Raw genomic sequence first — 14,588 nt, 5'->3', positions numbered from 1 at the left:
CTCCACCCGTAAAAATATACATACTTCCAGATAACAAATAGTATACGCAAACAATGGATAAATTTTATAAATTAAAAGACCTTTCCCTAGGGGCACTGATGAATCATGTTATCTCCTAAGACTTAGTTATTAGACCTTTCACCTATGATGAACAAAAAAGTAATCTCACAATTTTGATTGGACGATTTTAGGAAAAAAGTGGCGTGGAGGGGGACCTAGTTGCCCTCCAATTTTTTTACGTAAAAAGGGCACTAAAACTTTACATTTCCGTTAGAATAAGCCCTTTCCCGATCTTCTAGGCCCACTGGGTCAATACGATCATTCTAGAAAAAGAAATACATCCGTGATCTTTTATCTGGCAAAAATACAAAATTCCACATATTTACAGACAGGAGCTTGAAACCTCTGTAGTAGGGTTCTCTGATACTCTGAATCTGATGGTGTGACTTTCATTAAGATTCTATGACTTTAAAGGAGATCATTTTTCCCTTTTCTCAAAAATCAGACAAAATTTTCTCAGGCTCGTAACTTTTGATGAGTAGGACTAAGCTTAACGAAACTTATATATTTAAAATCCGAACAAGAACCCAATTCTTTTGAAATATCTATTGGTTTCAAAAATTCCTGTTCTTAGAATTTTGGTTACTATTGAGCCGGGTCGCTCCTACTTAGAGTTAGTTACCACGAACTGTTTGAAGTGTCTGAGTTGACAGCAGACTAACCAGTTATGCTCAGAGGCGCCATTTGGACCCAATCTTGGGGTGGTCATGAACTCCATCTTGCCCCCCCCCCCGAATCACTTCGTGTCGCGTGATTATCTAGGAAATGAGCATTTGACAGAACTCGAGAATTTTATTATGTATCTAACCTACTTTCAAAGTTTACAATGATTAATAGCAAATAGCATAATTACCCCAAAGGTCATCAAGTAATTACGCTCTTTGGTTAATAGGCGTGCAGTAATTTCAAATCAATTGGACAGAATGGATTATGTTGGACATAATGGATTATTATGGCCGGCAAAGGGCCCTTTGTGGTGGAAGCTTGGGCCCCCTTGAAAATCTGGGGTGGGCATTTGCCCACCCCTGACCCCCCCAAATGGCGCCTCTGGTTATGCTAAAAAAATATGATTCTAAAGCACTTTATAGCCTCTTCATAAATACAAAATCTTTGCTTGTGACTGTCATAATAAGCTGCCATAAATGGGGGTCAAATCTAACGCCTTGACGCCTGAATTTAACTGAGCACATTGTAATATTATATCCATCATTATGGGCGTTGAACATATTTTACACCTGAGGAGGAAATAAAAACAATACCTTTATTAAAAGTAATTTTTTCTCAACCAATCCTTTTCAAATTTTAATAACATTTTAGTATGCATTAGGTTCTTTTAAAAGGTCTCTACTCCCCTATTGATAGATTAGTCCCTGAAGAGAAAGGTAAAGAGCGGGAATCCTAGTGGCTTTAACTAGCTGTAACTAGAATTAAAATTTTTTTAGCACCATTGAACATTCACCAGTAGCCTGTATAATTAAGAAATCAAAAGCAAACTCAACTTAAGTTCTACTTTAACTGAGCTTAGCAAAATTCCGAAAGTAAAAGAAAAAACATAAATAAAAATAAACAATAGGCGACAATGTTTAAAAATGACTTTGTTCTCTCTCGTCAAAATGAACCACTTACCATAAAATGTAAGGAAAACTTAAAAGGAAGAGGTAAAAACGAAACGCTTATCAAGGTTTAAAGAGCCAGCCTTAGAGTTGTTCTAAGTAACGGATGATTGCGTTTGCTCACTTTTCTCGGAGATTAACTTGTTTCATTTCCTGTTTGCTTTCTATACTCTTTGAATTAGGTCCTAAGTAGAAATGGAAACAGATACACGCAAGTATGCCAACCAAGATTAGGATGCTGGAGGTTATAGTGATGACAGTGGTTAAGTATAGTGGGTGGTCTAGAAGACGGAGGAGAATTTGTTCGAAGTTTTCCAGGGAATTGCTTACAGATTTTCTGGGTACCCGCCTGACTGATTACATTTAAAAAAGTACGCTGTACGACAAATGTGATCCTCTACTTCTTTCTAGAGATGTACTTAAATAAAGGTTGGTATGGCTTGGACAGGTTCTGCGGATGAAGGATGACATAGTGATTGCCAAGATCGTCCTTTTCGGCCTACCATCTAGGGCCGAGCGAAAACCAGGTCTTTCCCGAATGGGGTGGAAGAAGATCGTAAGGAAGGATTTCAAGTGCAAATGGAATTTCTTGGGAGGGTGTAAAGAAGGGAGCTTTGAATAGATTGGGATAGGTGAGGAGCGTACATACCTGTGTTGGCCTTATTTGACTTGGCACTGCACTGATGAAGTAGCAGTGGTAGTAGTAGTAAATATCTAGGGAAAAAACAGAAAAAATCTCCAATGCAGAGGACATGTAAAGCTTTTTATGACTTCCCTAGTATGGAGTTTAGGTGAAAATATTTGTAAAATATTTCATTTTTAAAGACAAAAACCCTACATTTGTTTATTGTATAAAATTTACTTATTAACAATCATAAGTACTTCGCATAAAATAGGATAGCAGTCGCTGTGGCCAAGATCACTGTGGTGAAGCTATGAAAAATCTCGATAAAACTTGAACCATTTATTACCGTATTCAAAGATGTTCCAAAATAAAAATATTAGTTTTAATAATTATTTTAGAGCTAGGGTGCTCATAACTTATAGAAAATTCAGTTGTTAATATTTTTAACAACAACTGTTTCCATGTATAATGTAAAACACTTTCTCAGAAGAAGCTGAATAAGTATTAAATTATTGTGTGAGTGGGCCACTAAATCTTCAGCAAGGTTCCAAAAGAGAAATGAAGGCTTTGTTCAAGAACATACTTATCTCAGCTCAACGATGGTTTAACGAAAGTAAAAAAAAAAAAAAATTGAAGTGGCAATGCTGTTTTCCGAGTGGGACTTATACTCTATATAAGTACTATATATATTCTGTATTATACTCTTATACCTTATATACTCTTTAAAGCGTTTCTTTTAACCATTTCGATGTTGGTCTGTTAGATTTTCATGATTTTGACGACGACAAAAATACTTTTCACAGCTTTACTCTTGTAACTCAGTGGTTGAAACTGAATTTCCGTTTCAATAATCATTCAAGATTTCGCCCTCAAGGATAATTAGGTTTGAAATCTCAAAGGTTTAGTTGTGACAGTAAGGGCATGAGTGTAGGGTTGCCACCCCTAGTGATTTACCACTATCTCTAGTGATTTTTTATATTGCCTTAAAAGAAAATCACTGAATCAGTACATAAATCAGTAGACTATTGAAGAACATTACTAAATCAACAACGGAACCATTGAAATCTAGTAATTTCTCCCCCGAGCCGGCAACCCTGTATGTGATCAACACAGTCAATTGAGAAGCTAAGATTTATGAATGCATACTTTTCTAACTTAAATCTTAACTTCATATTTGGAAATTAGTGTTACATGAATATATATTGCAACCAAAACACTTGGATTCTTCTTTTGTTTTGTTTATTAATAATTTAAATTATTTTTATAACAAATGATTTTTTTGAGGGAGGGGGTCTGTCATATCTCTATAGTTTTACTATGTTTACACTTTTGGCCCAGTCACAAAATAGGCTATCAGTCTACCCAAGCTTATAATACAAATGGTGTTTTCATTTCAGGCTACAGAATGGGTTTCAAGTAAGCTTAAACGACACCTGTACTCCGTTATCACCAGACATGCTTTATGTGTTTAAATTTAAGTAATTACACGTGATTATTGCCTCCTTTTTCTTTTTATCATATGGGCTATTTATTTTTAAATTTCACTGGTTAATTTTACTTGCTGAATTGGGAGAAATTAGCCCAAACTACCTAAATTGTTGACCACCATTATCTAAAAATCGATTCTATGCGCCTAATTTTGAAAGTACAGACAGAGGCCTCTGAGTTTTTGTTAGGAAAAGTTTTATTTCATGTGGCACTATAACAGAAAGATAATGCTTGGATATATTGTAATGTATCTAGGCAACTAAGAAGCACTGAAGGGAAGATTCCCCTTCCAATGATCGTAATTCATTTTCCTGTCATATTGTTTAAGCAATTGAGAGTTTTGAGGCATACAAGAGATCAATTCGGTTTCAAGCATTTCATATATCATACAAACTTATCCGTCTCTTGGTGTGCTCGCAGAAGCTTGGATATACTCGTTTGAATGCCGTTTATTAGTGCAGACCACACCCTGATTGAAATTCAAAGAGGGCAATAGAGGGAGGGGGAAAGGAATTCGGGTGCCCGTCTCTAAATATCTCCCAGCTGTATCCGTAATATTCAAATAGGTACTGAGATTCCACTGGCTATACTTGACGCGTGTAGATTGTCTGTCTAACCTGTAGCCATTATTAAACTGTTCATCCGATCCTTAAGAAACCTTAAGAGGTTTTTGAGTACACTCTTGCCAAGGTCTTAGATATAAATCTTTTCAGTGCTTATTTATAAATTAAAAAAATTGATGTTTACATTTTCAATGTTGGAGAGAGACAGGAATTTGTCGTGGGAGAAATTTCCACAGGGGGGAGGATATATTCCGAAAGGAGAATGGTCTTCGGGGGATTTACCTGGAGAAATTATACAAATACTTTTATATAAAAAAATACAATAGTTATTAGTACGCGGGGATTTTTTGAGGAGGGGAAAAGGGAATTTATTGCAGCGGAAAATTTTTCAGAGGAAATATTCCTAGGGGGAAATTTTCTTGGAGCGAGAGTTTTTCTGCAAGGGAAAATTTTCCATTGGAGAATCTTTTGGAAGCGAAGAGGGAATTTTCCTTGAATATGTTTTCTTTTAAGGTCCCAGCAACGTGCTACGGGTAAGCTAGTATTACAATATCTGACCCATTTATCAATATTGAATATGTACTACTGGGTTTCACTATTGTATATAGTCATTGAATTTACGTAATGTATCAAAATTCACTAAAACCTGTATCATTTAGAGCTTATGTTTTGTTAATAGTATCAATTTCTTGATGTGCTTGATATTTATTTGTTAAAACATAAATTTAGATATATATTTTTTGATGATTCATGTCTGTTTGAATTAAAGTCTATGCGATTAAATTTTTAAAAAAATAGCCGGAAGTTGATATTAATTGAAACAAAAAGATACATACTTTAAATACTATGTACTTTAAATAAAAAGATACATGCTCGCTTTGTCTATAATGATAAAGAACATATTTGTTCTCGTTATAAATAGGGGAATTAGTCATGTTAATACAAATTGAATCGATAGACATGCTGGATCTCTAGCCAAGGAGAGAATTCGAGCCAAATCCAATTTTTGAGCGATTTTACCCTTAAAAAATTTCCGTTTTCACGCTATAAAGTGGCGTTTTACTAATAGGCTTAAAACCACCCTTTGTTTTTTATTTTATTTTGTTTCTTTTTTTTTCGTATCTAATATTCAAGCTATGGCCCTTTTTTGGCTATTTTGACAGATTATCCCTCACACAGATAAGAATTTCTGTGTATACACCTCACCTAAGTCAAAAGGTGCAAGATTAAATGAAAAACAACGAGAAAGGGTGGGTTTTAATTCGAAAAAATGTTGGAAAAGAAACAGCCCTTAAATCATAAATAAAAAATGATCCCTTATCTTTCTAAGATTATCATCGTAGTTGAAACTTTTTTTTTCAAACTAATTATTTTGAATAATATGAAAACCAATATAAATATATATATAGTATAGCATTTTAATATATAACTATATAATACATTCTTATATATATATATATGTATATATACTATGTAATTATATAGTATATAATTACAGAATATAATTATTGTTAACATAAAAAAAATTGATTTAGTTTTTATAATAGGCAGCGCAATAGCGCTACCTCAGTTAAGAGCGGTGCGGCTCCTATCTACTATTTTTTACCAGAGCGCAGCATGAATGGAGAGATCGCAAAAATTTTGGAGGGGATTCATTCGATTGGAAAGTGAAATGCCTAGCGTACTATTAAGAGATTTAAAAGGTGGAGGGTAATCGGCCCCATCACATGCACCTTTTTAACTTCCGTAGCTGCTCCCCTATGCCCCAGAGACATTTCATCAAAATTGTTAGATAGCCATCTTGTTTAAAAATAGTCAAAGGTCCAAAAAATATATCTCTGGAGATTATATGAACCCCATACTGTTAGGGGTAAGGTAAGTAAATTATGCTTGTTGCCTATTGTTTAGTTATAGGTTTTAAAATCAGAAAGCGAAACATGCTTGACCTTAAGTGTCTGATTAGCTAAGAAATTTCAGAGATCACTCCATTTTGCTAAAAGAAGAGACATTAGCGGTAGGGGGCCCGGAAATCTCACTTTAATGTAAAATGAGCAGAAATTACTATCAATAAACAAATGAGACCAAAATGCCCATAAATCAAAATGAATAATCAAGACAAACTTCAAACGAAAAGAAATTACTCAACAGGAGTAGGGTTAACACCCCCTATGCCTTTTAGCCAGAGCGTGATTTGCGCTTTATTGAAAACCTAACTAATCTCAAATTTTCTTCTTTTATAACATTAATAAATTGGTAAATGCCGAGACTTCCAAGAATGGCTATAATCATATATAAATCAATTTACTCTCATAAGTTTTTTTCTGAAATCTGAGTTATTGTAATAATTATCTTTCATTTTGTTGGTGTTTCTGATCATTTGACAAACAAAATGCAATCTGTTAAAAACATATATTGATTTTGATGAAATGCAACTAAATTTAATCGGCGCAGCGGTTTGAAGAGAAAAGGAAGGGGAAAGCACCGTTACTATTTGTAAGCTTAGAGTAGCCTGGAGATGCCATTTGTTGTTGTTGTAGATCATATGACAAATAAAAAAAAAATGTTATCAGTAAAGGACAAATGACATTCTGGCCTTCTGAAGGCTAATAAAGCGCTTTCTGCTCGTCTTTGTTTTTAACAAATATCTTTACTTTCTCTTTGAAATTTTTCGGATTTGTTTTTTGGAAAAATTAGAAGGTTAATTAAAACGTCGTTTTCAAAGGAATATAAAGTGTGTGATTTTTTTTTTATTAGGTCTATACGCAGCCGATAGAAGCTTCAAGCAGGGCCACTCCCTGCAGGGATTCTCCCCAAAGCAGGGATTCTCCCCAAAAAAAGTTGGCTAGTATTTTAAGTTTTGATGAAATTTATTAATGAAACGATTTCCAGTCCACCCAGTTTTAAGCGGGTACATAGAATAATCTAGGGAAAAACACTAGCAGCGTCGTATGATTTGCCTCCATCCACGAAAAGCACTCCCTGCCAAACGCTGAGCATCAGGAGATCAATGACCTCACTGGGAACTTGTGCATTATTCAGAATACACTCAATAAGTGAAGTCAGGTTCTTTCGTGAAGTAAACTACGATACAGGTAGAGTTTAATTAAAACCTTTATATATAGAGGTGGTTAGGTTAGTTTAAGATATGTGTTTGATATAATGCACCCCCCCCCCCCTGTGCAAATATATAGCCTCTTTTTCGTCTATATATTATGCCTCTATATTATATTTTGCCTCTAATATATTTTGCCTTTTTTCAGTCTTTGGCAAATCCCAAATCTTCATTTCAAAATCCATGTTCTGACACTATCTTCTATCATTATGTGTAGCCAACTAAATTGAGTTCTGTCTTTGTGGCTATGAAACCGGATTTTTGCATCGTAGTTTGTTTCACGAAAGAACCTAAATCACTTATTGAGTGTGTTCTGAATAATACATAAGCACCCCTTACTGATCGCAAAAGTTCGCCGTTTTTCTTGCTGATGAAATTAAAACTATAAACTGCGTCAAAAGACGAACCCATGAAATATTGCATACATACCGGTTTAATAAGTTTTAAATTTCAGGAAAGTAGTCACATTCACTTTTCGCACTATTTCTTCAATTGTATATACTACTTATAATAAAAATCAAGTACACTTACACAACAGAGCTTCGAGGGCTTAGTGGAGGATGTATCTCCGGAGGCTCAGCATTGTAGAAAACTTTCTTGAGAGCCTCAAGTACCATGACTCCATCGGTGAAGACACGGTAGGTCAAGAGGAACGTGTTTAAAAAATCAATTGACAAAAATCGAAGATCTGTGAGGCGCTCCAAGAGTCTTTCGGGCGTGGCGTATCTTATTTGAGGAACCTGTGAATGGTACTTAAGATAACTTTCGGCAAATCACGCCAGAAACAAAAGTCAAGGACACTGGCCGACGTGCTTTCTTTGATAATAGATTTTTAGAAAGATAGATTATGTTTATCTTTTAAAGATAAGAAAGAAATACTTTTTTTTTATAGAATCGAAATTTGTTTTCTAACCTAGCTGGAATCCGGTAAAGAGCGAATCACGGCACATAGTGATCGAAATCTTAAAAGTGTGTTTTCTAAGATATTGTGTAATGAGAAACATTTTTCAGTGGGTGCTGATCCGGGAATAGTAATAATTCAAGTAAATTAATTACAATCATTTTTTAAGTACAATATTTAAGCATAGTATTACAGCAATTAAAAGTAATGAGAAACATTTTTCAATGGATGATGATTCAGAAATAGTTAACATTACAGTAATTTAATTACAGTAATATTTTAAGGACATTAAGTACAATAATTAAGTACAAGTAGTACAGTAATTTATAGCAATTAGAAACATTTTTCAGTGGATGCTGATTCGTAAATAGTAAATATTACAGTAATTTAATTACAGAATTGTTTTAAGTACATTAAGTACTTAAGTAATACATTACAATAATTTAAAGTAATGAGAAACATTGTTCAGTGGGTGCTGATTCAAAAATAGTTAATATTACAGTAATTTTTTATCACTTTAACTACTATGCAACAGTTAATATTAACGGAATTATAGTTTGTAATTATTGAAATTTTTATTTTAAAAGAAGCCTGAAACCCCTCGAAAATGACATCAAAGGGATGTGCAAAGTACCCCGATGAAGTCCTGTGTATATTGCATTCCCCCAACCTGATCAGCAAAATGCAGGATTTTTGCATGGGTAGCCCTGATGTGCCCAGTTTTTCTCCAGGGTCAGTCAAACCAGTGGTCGTAAAATGCAGGGAAACCTCATTTAAACAGAAATTAGAATATATAGTACTATTTTATGTAAAAAAGAGATCGTGCCACAACAAAGTGCAATTTTCTGCCATTTTCTTCCAGCATACATTAATATTTGCCCAAACAGGATGAAAATTTGAGTCCAAATTTTAAGATAGCTAGTCGATTTATATGGTCCAGTCGGTTTTTTATTGATAATAATAAGGGGGCTAATTTAGATGTAAATTAATATTATTTGCACCTTTAAAAGCTCTAAAAGCTCCACATACCCCCCTGCTGATTCCCACCGTCCAAATTTCAACCTTCTTTTATATTGTTTCTTATAATTTGTCATCCTCTTTGCGCTCAAAGCCATACTTCTCAACCTAATTTTCAAGCTTCTGGAGTATCTACCTCCCTTTCCTTATTCAAAAGACCACTGAATTTTATTGAAGTTAGACAGATTTTCTGTTTTCGTATATTCTCTAGTTTTATAAGCTCTGTTTACTTCAGTTCTAATGTTTGTATACAAGTGACTGTGGGAGGGGGCGGAGCTAAAGGTCCTAAGAGGGGAAAATATTATGGAAGTAAAGAATGATCTTCAACCTTAAAACAAATGAAAATTTATCCTTCGCAGATTTTGCAAGAAACACCAGCACAATTAATTCTAATAAACTTGACCGTGATGTTCCCTAACGCTTAACTGAAAAACACAAAATAAGATATTCTATTAAGGACAGAAATGTTCACAAGTGGCTTGCAGAAAGCCTTTGAGCCAGTGGCTTGCACAGAGCCATAATATAAGGCTCTCAACTGTCTTTCATCAGCCTCTATATTGAAAAATGTTATCGTTGATCTTGGGCCATTAATCAGGTTATCGGCCACTTTCAGTATGTTCCTATAATTCTCTAGACAACCCAAGAAAACTCAGCTTTCAGTAAAGTGCTAGTTTTTAGAATTCTATACAAAAAAGGAAATCATAATCAGTCATTTTATTTTGAACTAGTTTTGAAGATATATCTTGCAAAATCTGGAAAGAACTAGCCTGTTTACGCCATAAGTTTCAATTTTGCTCTTTATTTCCATAAGAAAAATTGGGTTTTCTTATGGAATTTTTGCCTGTTTTAGTTCTTTTTTTAAATACAGATCTTAAAAAATCTTAAAAAAGGACCATACCTTTCTTAAAATTTTATACTTAAACTTTTTCTTAAAGCTATCTTCCTTAAACTTTCCCACGACATATATGTAATTTTGCTTGGGTCTGGCTTATTCCTCCCGGGAAATTCTTCCGCCGAAAATTCTCCACGGAAAATCTCTCTCCAATATTCCTTCAAGGATCCCCCCATAAAGTTTTTCTCGCATGCCAAATTGAGTAGCCACAGAGAAAGTACGACAAATAAAAATAATGAAGAAAATAAAGAATTTTGGACTAATATACCTATATTCCCAAATTATAGGCAGAATACGGGTTTAGAATATTTTAAAGTATTTATTTTTACATTTTTATTGTATTTCTTTTTTCTTGTTCCTTGGGGGTTGAGTTACCATAGCAGTGTCAGATGAAGACTAAAACTCGGGCTTTGGAAAAAGCCTTTTAAAATAATATTTGAAAAGAACATACAAGAAATAGTGTTTTTTTTAAAACATGTTTCCTTTAAGTGTAATCAGCCCGAGCGAATTTACTAGCTGGGGTTGAGTTAAATTCGGTTAACTTAAATGCGGTTAGGTCACAGGTTACCGACATCTATGCTACACCACATATTTTGCCTATATTTTGGAATATAGGTATTCCAAAATCCCTTTTTCCATTATTTTTATTCATCATACTTCCTCTGTGGCCGCTCAATTTTACATATGGAGGAGAATTTTCAAGGGGAAATTTTTTGGGGAATTTTCTGTGGGGAGTGAAGTTTCTGGGGCGGGATTTTTCGAGGGAATTTCTCCACGGGAGAAAGGGGGGACATTTCGACAATTTGGACCGATTTTGGTTACTATGGAGCTATCGAGACAAATTTGTGATAGGCACATAAATGTATATAGTGTATTTTAGATGAGAGATCAACCGATTTTTATTTATTATTTTGTATTTTTACAAAAATACAACTTTTTGATTTTTATGTATTTTTACCGCTGCAAGATCTTGCAGCAGTTTGGCGGAAAAAAGCAAACACACCACAGCTACCCAAACAATTTTTTTTATTTCTCAAAGTGGGGGCTCAAAACCACCAGTATATAGTTTCAGACAATGAAAAATCGGTTGATCATCTTAGAATATATATTCAAATACTTGTTGGCCCTCATTAGACAACAGGTAGAAAACGACCGTTTGCTGGGTAGCAATCTCTTTTGTTGCTTAAAAAGGTCACTATATGTTGCACCTTCTACTCAATATAGCCTTCTTCCAATATTCTACGACTACTGGCCTGACTCAGCCCCCCCCCCTGGGAAAACAAAACGGAAAAGAACAGAGACACATTAGTATCTCCTTTCGAAGATAAATGTACAGTTTCCTAAAGGTTGACTCGTATATTTTATTATTGAACAATTATTGAACAGAACTAATTTTAGTTTTAAGATTTCTGAACGTATATTTTAAACAAATAATTGTATTGACACATTTTATATGAGCCTCAAGTATGCGCGGATATACACGAGTCAAAAGCTCTTGCGACATTAAGTGCACATTATTTAAGAAATAAATAGAGTGTTAGGAATATAGAATATAATTAGGTTTAAATAGACCCAAGACGGCAAAGACTGTTTTTTTTTCTTTCCTTGTTGTTCATGGTATTTTAAGTACCACAAAAAGGTCAAAAAATTATCGAGTTCCAAAACTTTGCATTTATTCTGCTTAAGCTGTTCTTCTTACTTTATTTGCTTTCTATGGTGACCATCCTTACCCAGCGTCAATGAACGCTGTCCAATAGACGTTGGAGCAGCATCAGTTGGCTGCTTTTTCCAGTAAGTCGTGACTACGTTGGTGAAACGCATAAAGTCCCAATCCTAGTGCACACTCTAGCGTTATAATCTCAACAAGACCATTGTAATACCCTTACCTTACAGGAATTTAATGTTCTGCTGAACCGTATGTCAACATCATCTTTGAAAAGACGTGGATCATTACGAATGGAATGAGGCTGAGAGACTGATGACGTATCTGGACCAGACCCATGTACAAAGTCGTAAAAGTGAACGTTGTCAATGCACTGAAATGGAAGAAATTCAAACCAAAATCTAAAAAAAATTTTGTTATAATAAAAGTGCTGGAATCAGATCTTTCAATATCAACGAGCTTCATAAGGCTTCCCCGAATTTCTCCAAAAGAAAGTTGTGCTCAATGAAATTTCTCTGAAAAACAGCGTTAAAGAAAAGCAACAATTCGTATTTCGTGTTAACGTTCGTGTATTTTACTAGCGTTAATTTTCGGCGTAATTTAGAAGAACCATGTTTTCGTTCGGTAAGCCCCGGAATATTTGGAGATAAATAATGGAAGAAAACAACTTCTCAGATTTTACTGCCACTCCATTCATTATTAAAATAAAATGAAAATATTGAGAACAGGTGAAGCTTTTAATAGATAGTAAATGTTGACAGAGAAAAAATTAGCAGCTTTTTCATGTGAATAGTCCGAATACTTTGGCCTCATATCCAAAAACTAGCCTCAACATCTTTAAAATATACATAAAAATGTGACAAAAAAATAAACGCCATACGAAAAAAAGAAAGAAACTCACATTTCATGAACTATTGTTGTTCTTAAACGATTCCAATCTCACAAAAAAACGTAAAGCGTTTTTTACATACTATTATGTATGTACAAGATTTTTTCTTAGTTTTTTAGCTTTTAGAAAAAAAAATATTTGAATTTCTTACAGATGACGTGGATCAAATTAATTAATATCAAACGCAGGTCAAATATCTTTTATGATTTCCTCTTTGAAAGCTGAAAGAATTTTTCATTTACTAATCTAGCAATTGTACATTGATTTTTCCCAAAGTTTATTTCTGTTCGACATTTTATTCTTAAGATCAAACTTGTTGGGGTTGAGATTCCAAATTTTTTTTTATCTTCTTCCTTGTTGGAAGCATACAAGCTTCTGGCCTATTCAGCTAGACTATTATAAATATGATTAAATCCTTATTCATCTCTATTTATACTAATCACTTATAATTCATTTTTTTTCTGATTTTTATGATCTCCATACAGGTTTTTAGCTTTATTAACACAATTATTTCTTCTTTGATGAAATTCAATATTTGTGCATATAGGAGGAACTTGAAACTTCCACAGTAGGGTTCTCTGATGCGCTGAATCTGATGGTGTGATTTTCATTAATGTTCATGACGCTAAAGTAATTTTAGTAATTTTAGACGAGCTATTTATTCTAATTATTCGGCCTTTGCGATTCAGGGGTCATTCTTAAAGAATTTGAACAAAATTCGAAATTTAGCGTAAAGAGTGAGGTACTGACGAGGGGGAGAACTCCTTCACATTACTTATACGAGGAAGTTCACCTCCTCGTCAGATCTCACTCTTTACGCTAAAGTTCGAATTTTGTTAAATAATGGCCGATATAAGCAATAATTTGTTTGTGTTATTTTCCGGCCAATCGAAGCATTTAATTTTAACTTAAGCAGCTTAATAACTATAATTTCTATGTGATAATAAAGCCAAGATATTGTATGTCTTTGGCTTGTGGTTGTTATTAAATAAAGAAAATAAATTTTTTCCAACTGAAAGTAAGGAACAACATTAAAACTTAAAACGGACATAAATTATTACGTACATCTTTCAAAGATATTTTCTTTCATTCATTTCAGTCATTTGAGAATTGCTCAACTTGTGACTTTCATTTTTAAAAAAATAATTGCAATCCCTATGGCCGTACTGTTATTATGCCTTAAAAAATTTGTTCCGCAAATATCGCTAATTTAAGTTACGTGGGAGACTCTTTCCATGGAGAAATTTATCGTAGAGGAGGGGAATTTTTTACGGAGGTGGAGCTGGATTTCCCGACGTTATTTAAAAGAATGATCTGTAATTAAATAAAAAATATATTTTTCCAACTTAAAGTAAGAAGCAACATTGAAACTTTAATTAATTAAGACTTAAATAACAAAATTAATAACGAACAGACAATATTACGCATATGAGACGGGTTGCCTCTCTTCAATAGCTCGCTCTTACGCTTCATTTTTAACTTTTAAAAAAGGTTATTATTCTAATTAAACAGCCTTTGTGATTCAGGAGTCATTCTTAAGCAACTGAAAAAATAAACCAAACTGATGTTATTACAAGGTTATTATTATTTAAAAAGTAAAATTAATACGTAAATTTTGCTTTAATTGTTCATTAACCCAATTGTTGCTTTAACCCAATTGAGGTGCTTTAACCAAATTGTGCTTCCATGCATAAAATATATATGAAGAAGTTTATATTTTCTGTCAGTCTATATCTAGAATAGAATACAATTTATTGGCTAAAAT

At 33.8% G+C, this 14,588-nt stretch overlaps 1 protein-coding gene across 3 annotated transcripts in view; it reads right to left on the bottom strand.

The window, feature by feature from the left end:
* Positions 1-14,588, bottom strand: part of LOC136038243 (ras-specific guanine nucleotide-releasing factor 2-like) — a 296,269-nt gene that overhangs the window by 88,159 nt on the left and 193,522 nt on the right. For all 3 annotated transcript variants that reach the window (XM_065721353.1, XM_065721352.1, XM_065721351.1), the window contains 2 exons: positions 12,158-12,307; positions 7,993-8,201 (listed from right to left, as the gene is read on the bottom strand). In XM_065721353.1, the coding sequence (XP_065577425.1) occupies positions 7,993-8,201; positions 12,158-12,307 (359 nt within the window). The remainder of the gene's footprint in view (positions 1-7,992; positions 8,202-12,157; positions 12,308-14,588) is intronic.

Source organism: Artemia franciscana, chromosome 17 (genome assembly GCF_032884065.1).
Source record: "Artemia franciscana chromosome 17, ASM3288406v1, whole genome shotgun sequence".
Taxonomy (NCBI): Eukaryota; Metazoa; Arthropoda; class Branchiopoda; order Anostraca; family Artemiidae; genus Artemia; species Artemia franciscana.
The sequence above is the reverse complement of the archived record's forward strand: the minus strand, read 5'-3'. Positions and strand labels throughout refer to the sequence as shown.